The sequence below is a fragment of the Saprolegnia parasitica genome (assembly GCF_000151545.1).
Source record: "Saprolegnia parasitica CBS 223.65 unplaced genomic scaffold supercont2.35, whole genome shotgun sequence".
NCBI classification, from domain to species: domain Eukaryota; phylum Oomycota; class Saprolegniomycetes; order Saprolegniales; family Saprolegniaceae; genus Saprolegnia; species Saprolegnia parasitica.
The window spans coordinates 174,588-183,324 of NW_012156429.1; the positions used below are offsets into that span (position 1 = coordinate 174,588).

The 8,737-nt window shown below is 60.0% G+C and overlaps 3 protein-coding genes across 3 annotated transcripts; 2 read left to right on the forward strand and 1 right to left on the reverse strand.

Moving 5' to 3' along the window:
• Nucleotides 1-139: 139 nt before the first annotated feature.
• SPRG_07979 (hypothetical protein) lies at nucleotides 140-3,430 on the reverse strand (the record flags this gene model as incomplete). The annotated part of the gene is made up of 7 exons (XM_012347327.1): nucleotides 2,877-3,430; nucleotides 2,679-2,826; nucleotides 2,198-2,631; nucleotides 2,075-2,150; nucleotides 1,149-1,988; nucleotides 475-1,092; nucleotides 140-451 (listed from the first exon to the last, which is right to left on the reverse strand). The coding sequence occupies exons 1-7, from the start codon at nucleotides 3,419-3,421 to the stop codon at nucleotides 140-142; spliced, it is 2,973 nt and encodes a 990-aa protein (XP_012202717.1). The 5' UTR covers nucleotides 3,422-3,430.
• Nucleotides 3,431-4,237: 807 nt separating this feature from the next.
• On the forward strand, nucleotides 4,238-5,061 carry SPRG_07980 (ADP-ribosylation factor 1). Its single transcript, XM_012347328.1, has 4 exons — nucleotides 4,238-4,372; nucleotides 4,422-4,732; nucleotides 4,780-4,879; nucleotides 4,927-5,061. Exons 1-4 carry the CDS (start codon nucleotides 4,270-4,272, stop codon nucleotides 4,932-4,934), a joined length of 522 nt encoding a protein of 173 aa, XP_012202718.1. The 5' UTR covers nucleotides 4,238-4,269; the 3' UTR covers nucleotides 4,935-5,061.
• Nucleotides 5,062-6,025: 964 nt separating this feature from the next.
• On the forward strand, nucleotides 6,026-8,029 carry SPRG_07981 (CMGC/MAPK protein kinase; the record flags this gene model as incomplete). Its single annotated transcript, XM_012347329.1, has 7 exons — nucleotides 6,026-6,583; nucleotides 6,636-7,139; nucleotides 7,183-7,254; nucleotides 7,305-7,394; nucleotides 7,440-7,514; nucleotides 7,565-7,825; nucleotides 7,874-8,029. 7 exons carry the CDS (start codon nucleotides 6,026-6,028, stop codon nucleotides 8,027-8,029), a joined length of 1,716 nt encoding a protein of 571 aa, XP_012202719.1.
• Between the last annotated feature and the right edge of the window lie 708 nt (nucleotides 8,030-8,737).

Genomic DNA, 8,737 nt, shown 5'->3' on the forward strand with positions numbered 1-8,737 from the left:
TCAAGTTGATACGAAAGAGGATGCGGCACGGAGGTGGTGGCGAGTCCCGACGCTACACATCATCAACACGGACGAGGTGACGGCCAACTCGAAAGTATCAAGACTTCAAACGAATGGAAATCCAGTTGCGTGTTCTCGCTTACTCGTCCGTGCGCTGCTTCTTGTGGGGCGCGCCTTCGACGCAGACCTCGACGAGCGTCGGGTACGTCTCGGCGGCGTCCGCGAAGCCTTCGAGGGCCTTGGCGATCGCGCGGCGCACGTCGTCGTCGGCGTAGACCTCGGCCGGCGGTTCGTCGATCGCGTAGAGCTTGTTGAGCTGCCGGAGCACATCTTTCGTGTCCTTGTTCTCGCTGAGGAGGTAGCCTTTCACGATGCTCGGGTGCTTCTCGCTCCAGACCGCGAGGACGCTGAGCGGGAACGGGTCGAATGCATCCGAGAGCTTGGTGATGCACTGCAGCGCCGTCGTGTCGGCACGGCGTGGAGCAAGAGGCGCAAGAGACCGGCGAGCGCCTCGCCGTGGACGCGTGGGTCCATGCACGCAAGCACCTTGCGCAAGGCCGCGAGCACGCCCTTGTCCTTCTTCTTGGCTTCTTGCTCGACCGCGAGGAGCTCCCACGTACTCTGCTGTTCGAACGCGCTCCACTGCAGCGAGCTCAGCAAGATCGTGGCCATATGGTCGCGGAAGATGGCGAATTCCTTGAGGAGCACGCGCATGCAGAGCGTGCTGAGCTGGCACGGCGTCGCAACCGAGACGAGCTGGCGAACCATCGCGTCCATGCGCGGCAGCGCGCCCCAGCTGCTCAGCTCCGAGCTGTGCCGAAAGAGGAACGGCAGCACGCGCAGCACCGTGGTCTCGACGGCCGCGCCCGACGGCGTCGATGGCTGCTGCAGGAGCGACGAGGCTAACGCCATGGCTTCGTCCACGTGCACGCTGAGCGAGAGGTCCTGTAGAATGGCGGTCGGTGCTTCGACACCTACGAGCTCGCAAAACGACAGGTACGGCTGGAGAGCCTCGTCCGGCTTCTTGCCCGACTGCGTGCAGCAGTGCACGAGAAGGCGGTGACTCATGACCGAGTCGTGCTTGAACATTCCCTACGACGACGGTGGAAGATGAGCTCCTCCATTGACCGTCCACACATCAAAGGCACCTGAAGCAGCGGCAGGTACAGCTGCGGTGGGCGCTGGAGGCACTGCTCGAGCACATACTGAGGCGTGGCCATGGATGTGAGGAAGGACCGCTCGAGGCACTTGTACATAAAGCCACCGAGGTCGCTGCTCAGCGCAATCGCATCCGGCGAGTGGCTCCACGCCGTGAGCACGACAGCGATCGCGTTGCAGAGCTTGTCGTTGTCTTGGGCCGACAGCAGCAACTGCAAAGGCTCTTCGAATGGCCGGAGCGACTCGGGAAACGTGACGGGCGCGACACCTGTCTCCAGCGACTGCGACCGCTCTTGCAGAAACGATTGCTCCTGCCACGCATCCGGCTCGTCGTGCAGCTCGGCCGATGACGTTGTCGGCGATACGTTGCCAGGGCTGCGCGAGATACTCGGACTCGACTGCCCCGGCGACTTGCGTTGATTGGGCGACTGCCGACTCGGCGACTGCCGCTGGCTCGGCGACTGCCGGTGGCTGGGCGATTGCCGGTGGCTGGGCGATGGTTGGTGGCTCGGTGATTGCTGGCGCGGAGACGGCTGCGTGTACACAGGCGACTGGTGGTGGCTCGGCGACGAAACCGGCGACGATGTGGTCGATGGTGGGTTGCTCTTGGGCGAAAAATGTGCCGGGAGCGCGCGTTGGAGCCGCGCAAGGAGCGAGTGGTCGTCCTTGATGGCTTCAAGGACCGGGCTCACGCTGCGCATGACGCCCTTCTGAATGAGTGCATGCATGCTTTGGCTCGCTCGGTCACTCTCGCCTGCCTCGACCGCACTCACCAAGAACGTGAGCATATCAGTGACCATGCTCAGGTTGCGGTTCTTGGTCGACTTTAGCTACCGCGAATTGTTCAATGAGCTTTTTCCACGCATGATGCGCATCGAGCGTACCAAAGCATCATTGACGGCTCGAGGCTCATCACCGAGACGTCGTGGGCAAAGTAGATGTAGTCGAAGAACATGGCGTGGAGCGCCCGCTGCTTGGCCAGCGGCGTTTTGCTAGCCAGAGAAAATTGTCTCCCAGAATGGCTCGTAGCTGTGTGTACCAGAGGAGGAAGACCCAGCCAAGCACGTGGTAGCGCGGCGTCATCTTGGCCTCGACGACCTGCGACGTCGGGTGGTACACGGCGCAAATGTAGCGCACGACGTCGGCGATGACACCGCCGTTGAGCGGTCCTTGCAAGAACGACGTCTGGAACCACTTTTGGTACCGGTGCGCGGCGACGTGCAGGACCTTGTCCGTCAAGAAGCGCAGCTGGTCCTGCATCTTGGCCGAGAGGCGGCAGATGAGAAACTTGGCCGGCGTCGGCGTCCCGAGGAGCGTCGGGAGATGCTGGCTCTGGACGTCGGCCCAAAGCGTCGGTAGCAGATCCCGGCAGTCGTACGTGAGGCGAACGAGTTCACGCCCGATGACGAGGACGACGGCCTTTCTCTCGACGAAGAGGCGGCTGCACACGTCGAGGAGGGTGGCTGGTGGGGCCTATTGTCGGCCATTTGAGCCTCGCGGACAAGCATTTCGATGCGTACCACAGACGCCATGGCTTCTGGCGCGATGCTTAGAAGCGTGTAGATGGCGTGCGCAACGACCGCATCGCTGAGCGTCGTCAAGTGCGCACCCAGCACCGTGAGCAGCCAGCTCGTCAAGCATGGCGTCACCGAGAGAGGGCCAATGTGGCTACAGTAACCTACCTGAGAGACTGCATGCAGAGACGGACGTCGACGTACCGCATGAGAACGATGAGGAGCGTGTCCATTTGCAGCGAGAGACCTTGCTCGAGCACAAAGTACAAGTTGGCGCGCGGGCCGCTCAGGAGCTTCTGGAAGCGCACCTCGATGAGCGACTGGAGCCCTTGCATTGTCTTGTCGCGGACGGTGTCGGCGTCGGCCACGAGCGCACGCAGCACGTGCCAGTAGAGATCGCGGTCGGAGGTCGACTCGGCCGTCAAGCACGCATACAGCATCGCCGTGTGCTTCTCAAAGTTCTCGCCAGCCTTGATCTTGGCGAGGCAGGCGTCGCGGTCCTTCTCGCCCACCAGCGTCTTCTGCGCCGCTGCATAGTGCCACGCCCAGTTCCGATCCAAGTCGTCGGCAATGTCCAGCGGTGCGTGCTGGAGCAGCTTGGACGACGGGATCGGGACGACGACCGTGGTCGGAGCCACGCGACTCGGTGGAGGCGCAGACGTCGGTGGGGACGGCGTAGGCTCTGGCGGAGGCGGTTGGCGCGGGGACGCCGGCGGTGGTGGCGGGGGTGGCGGCGGTGAATCGCTCATCTTCCGAACAAATGTTGCATCTGAAGTTCGCGCATCCAAAAACACACATTGAGACGCTGCTGATTGGTCCAGCCAACGAACTTGCAACGCGCGAGTTTGAACACGAAATCCGATGCAAAATCTGCTTTCCACAGCGGCGCGCGATGTACAAGCAGCTCCGAGTCCAGCTCTCTTCCATTACATTACAAGCATCCACTGCGCTTGCAAGGGCTACCTTCGTACCCGCAGCAGCTTGGTCCGTCATGCCGCTTGTACGTGGGGCCAGCATCGCCTCGCCAGCTCCATCGATACTAGTTAGTGATCCGTTGCGACGCCATTGTTGCCTCGGTCGACGATCCTGCAATCCTGTGCGTGGGATGATGCTCTTCACGCTGCCATGCATCAGGCGGCTTCAGCCCGAAGCGGACCAGAAGAGCTCCGATTGACGCTGATGTCGCACGGGCTTACCAGCACGCTACGGTAGCCTTTCGACGTTGTGTCGTGGGCCAGTATTCTCTCTTCCAGCTTGAAGCCAGGCGCTGGCACCTGCATCAAGTCGACGGGCTAGCGGTACGCGCCGTGGCCCGCAGTAGCATCCGCAGTAGCAGCCCGCAGTAGCAGCACGCAGTAGCAGCCTCCTCCATGCCATGGGACGTCGTCGCCTGTAGATGCACATCTTGGTGGTAAAGTGTATTATAATAAGTGCTTGATCTCGTGTTGCGTCGACGGCCAAAGTCAGTTGTGCGGACACCAACGACGCGTTGATTGGCTAAAATGAGACGGCAATAGCGGCTGCGATTGGGCGAAACCCCGTCTTTTTGCGAGCCGGGCCTATTACTGCATTTGAACGGGAGGCGTCGGTCGTAAGCATGGGCATCATGATCTCCAAGGTCTTCGCCTCGCTCTTCGGGAGCAAGGAGGTGCGCATCCTCATCCTGGGCCTCGACAACGCGGGCAAGACCACGATCCTGTGTACGTACCTGCGCTGGCGGCTGGCGGCTCATCCTCGCTTTGTGGGTAGACCGCCTCCAGGCCGACGAGATTGAGCAGACCGTGCCCACGATCGGCTTCAACGTCGAGACGCTCCAGTACAAGAACATCAAGTTCCAGGTGTGGGACCTCGGCGGCCAAACCAGCATTCGCCCGTACTGGCGCTGCTACTACCCCAACACGGACGCGATCATCTACGTGGTCGACTGCGCCGACGTCGACCGCCTCAACATTGCCAAGCAAGAGCTGCATGCGATGCTGGAAGAGGAAGAGCTCAAGGACTCTATCCTCCTTGTCTTCGCCAACAAGCAGGACCAGCGTGGTGCGCTCAACGCGGCGCAGGTACACTCGCCATGCAATACCTTGCCGTACTCCATCACATACACTAGCTCTCCGAGGCCATGGGCCTCTCGGACATTCGGAATCGCCAGTGGTCCATCAAGGAACGACGGCGACCAAGGGCACGGGTCTCTTCGAAGGCTTCGACTGGTGCGATGAGGCTGCATGGGCGTCGGCTCACCTCGCCTTCTTCGTAGGATCGTGACATGCATCAAGGGCGAGTAAGAAGTACAGTAGAGACAGGGATGGCGCGTGTAGACACTCGTCGGCAATAAAGCAGTGCATGTGTTCGCATTGCGTCCCATCGCTGGCTCAGAGCAGCTACATACCAGAGCACATGGAGCCACTGACATGGAGCCGTGTACCATAGCACATCGAGTCTATCTGTGCACAGTAGGTACACTGTACTGCCACTCAATGCGGCGCCTCTATCGGTCGCGACATTCTTGCAGCGTATCCGCGACACGGGAAGGTTATAGTTGCTGACTCTTGCGGCGTCGCGACGCTTCTGCCGTCGATGCCATGCGAGTCGCGAGCCCTCGCGAGCGCTCGCCACGACGCCTCTGCTGGCGTAGAGCTAATAGCTCGTGGATGTCTCTTCGATGCTGGCGATTCCGGGTTGTCTCGGGCGCTGTAGCCGAAACGATCGTTTTGATTGGCCAAAATGCCGTCATTGACAGAAACTTCGAGACACCACTTCGCATACAAACCGCAAGCTTGTAGACTGACGGTCCATACGGTCAGTTTATTGCTGCAATCAGAAAATGGCTGGCATCAGATGGCACCCAGCGGTTCGACAAACGCAGACGGCCGCGCCACGAGCATGTCGAGCGAGCGCCGTCGTCCCTCTATACACGGCGTGGATAGGTGAGCTGCGGCGACCACTCTATGACCCAAAATCCGGGTGCTGTGGGGTCTTTTTCTGGCGCCAACGCACCCGGATTTGTCTCGGAATCGCAGGTGCGAACGAGCCGCCATCTCCGGCGACGGAAGCGCAAAGACCAAGTGGCGACAAGGGATCGCCACGTCACTGGTTATTCCCTACCTGGCATCTACTACGCGTGACTCCCAAGGGATATCAATAATATGGCGATCGCCAAAGAGGGCAATCAACTGGTACAGAAAAGGAACGGGCAAACCGAAGTTCGAAGCGACGCGTTAAACCACGAGCGAGCCAGGCAGCCGATACAATTGCCAAGATAAGTGGTGTGTATTTTTTAAATAAAAACACGGGCGCTGGGGATACAGAGTAGGATTCTGGGCCTACAGTCGATTCGGTAGCCGAAGTCAGCAGCCATGGTCAAGCAGGGCGGCAAGCGCCACCGGTCGACCGAGTACGAGAGCGCGATCCACCAAGCGGTCTCGATGCGCGAGATGCTGCCGACGCCGCCGATGCTCAAGCGCATGAAGTCGGCCGAGTGGACGCACGAGATCCAGCCCGCGAGCGCGACGAGCACGCCATCGTCCGTGCGCAGCATGGACACGGGCGAGGTCCAGTCGTACCCCATCGCGTCGACGCCGTCGTCGGTCAAGAGCATGGACACTAGCGACGCGATGCACCACAACGCCTACTGCGCGCCGACGCCGTACGGCCCGTCGGCAGTCATGGCCCCAACACCGACGTATGCGACGCCCACGCAGCCTCCGCACCAGCTGCGCCGCACCAAGTCGGAGCCCAAGCACCAACTTGAGAAGCACGCGCAAGCGCACGCCCAGGCGCACCGCCAGCAACTCCACCGGGCGCCGTCCGACCCGACCGCGGACACGGCGGCTCGCATGTGGAACTTTGAAAATTGGGAGTGTGGCAGTCGGTACGCCTTTGTGCGCCCGATGGGCCAAGGCTCGTACGGCCAGGTACACACATTGGCCTTTGCGAGACCCAAGTACTATCGATCGCTATGGCTAGGTCGCCGAAGCATACGACACGGTCATGAACCGAAGGGTCGCGATCAAGCGCGTGATCAGCGTCTTTGACCGTGCGCAGGACTGCGTCCGCCTCTACCGCGAGATTTACATCTTGCGGCACCTTCGCCACGCCAACGTGATTGCGCTTGTCGACGTCATCTTGCCGCCGAGCGACCTCTCGCGCTTCAACGACCTCTACCTCGTGTTCGAGTACGCCGACACAGACCTCCAAAAGCTGTTTTGCCTCCCGCAATACCTCAACATTCGCCACGTCCAAGTGTTTCTGCACCAACTTTTGCGCGGCCTCAAGTACCTCCAGCTCTGCCACGTCATCCATCGCGACCTCAAGCCGGCCAACATTCTTCTCAACGAAGACCTCTCGCTCAAGATTTGCGACTTTGGCCTGGCCCGCGTGTACGAGTCGACGGAAGACCAAGAGCAGCCGGCGCAGTCGGCGTCGACGCGCGACTCGTTCAACGACGCTGGGGATGGCCAGGCGCCTAAGGTATTTGCTTTGCTGCTGCTCTTTCTGCATGCCACATGCGTAGCTCATGCACCGCCAAATGACGCGCCACGTCGTCTCGCGCTTCTACCGCGCCCCGGAGCTCATCTTGCTCCAGGTGCGAACTAATACCACCTCCCGTGTCGCATGCCTAAGCATACCGTGTAGGACTATGGCCACCCCGTTGACATGTGGAGTGTTGGTTGCATCTTTGGCGAGCTCCTCAACATGCAGCAGGAAAACTGCCGCCACTACCAGGTACAGCGTCATGTTGCATCCACGAGTTTCTCACTCGATATGTAGGATCGGAAGCCCATCTTCCCCGGCCGGTCCTGCACGACGCTGAGTCCCACCGACACGTCGACGTACACAAAGGAGGTATGCACGGACCGTTGCGCCTTCCGATGGCCAATATTGTCTGCTGGTAGATGGACCAGCTCTACGTGATTTTCAACACGATTGGCACGCCGAGCGATTACGACATTGACCAAAGCGGCCGCTTCGCGCCCTTCTTGCGCCAGATTCCGAAGAAGCCGGCGATGGATCTGCGCGAGCTGTACCCCGGGGCGCCGCTCGAGGCGCTGGACCTCTTGCGCCAGTGCCTCATGTTCAACCCCGCGAGCCGCATCACGGTCGACGAAGCGCTCAACCACCCGTTCCTTCGCGAGGCGCGTCAAATGGGCGCGGCGGTACGTGTCGTTTTGTACTGTGGACAAGTTGTCTATCGGCGAATGTAGCCGGTGGACCCGATGCCGCTCAAGATGCCGTTTGACGACAACGACGAGCGCTTGTCGCGGGACGAGCACAAGGCGCGCATCTACGCCGAGATTTTGAACTTCCGCGCCGTGGCGATGGCCATGGACCGACCGCATCTCAATGGCGACACCCGGTAATCATGTATTTAGCAGTATCGTCACCAATGAAGCGCGTTGTGTATTGTGTACATGTTGTCTTTTTCGCCTACATTTAACATTGTTTTGTGGCCAGAAGTGTCCATTTACGACACCACAGACCCTTAACCCTACTGGATGTTAGTGCAGTAAAAATTACGTAAAGCCGATGAATACCACGAAGCTATGTCGATTGCAGTCGGTCGCAGCCGGGCCTCTCGGGCGGTGGCCCCTCCTGCGTGTGACCGTTGGTCGCATACAGTGGTGGGGCACTGGGTGTGAACCTAGCCCACGTCCACACCACTAGGCCGGGACAAGGCGATGTGTGTTTGCACGTTTAGTCCTACGTGAGAAGCTCGTTGATGTGGGACTGTACAGCCTTTGGCAGCAGTCTGTAGACGTAGCTTAGCTGTCACTTTCCGTTCTGCTTTGTAGTACCGTACACTAGCCGGTGTTTAGGGAGTACAGCCTCCCTCTGTCTGGTGTTTCACGTTTTGGTTGTTGCCAGGGAGCGGAATCGGTCACACTGCGTCCAGTCCACAGACAGCGACCAAGGACATCAACATTTAGGACGGTATGCCCTCGGTATGAACCGCTTTATGTACCTTCGGGCTAATCGATCCCGAAGAACGATGACAATATTGTCATTGGTGCAATGGACAAGTATTGCTGTCGGTGGGCAAACGCGCGGTAGCGTGTTTTTATCCGCGC

What these genes read in the sequence shown, in the direction of transcription:
- SPRG_07980 (XM_012347328.1), top strand. Translation starts at nt 4,270, where the DNA reads ATGGGCATCATGATCTCCAAGGTCTTCGCCTCGCTCTTCGGGAGCAAG. An exon ending in GGGCAAGACCACGATCCTGT is followed by an intron (nt 4,373 to 4,421) that starts GTACGTACCTGC and finishes CTTTGTGGGTAG; the next exon opens with ACCGCCTCCAGGCCGACGAG. An exon ending in GTGCGCTCAACGCGGCGCAG is followed by an intron (nt 4,733 to 4,779) that starts GTACACTCGCCA and finishes CACATACACTAG; the next exon opens with CTCTCCGAGGCCATGGGCCT.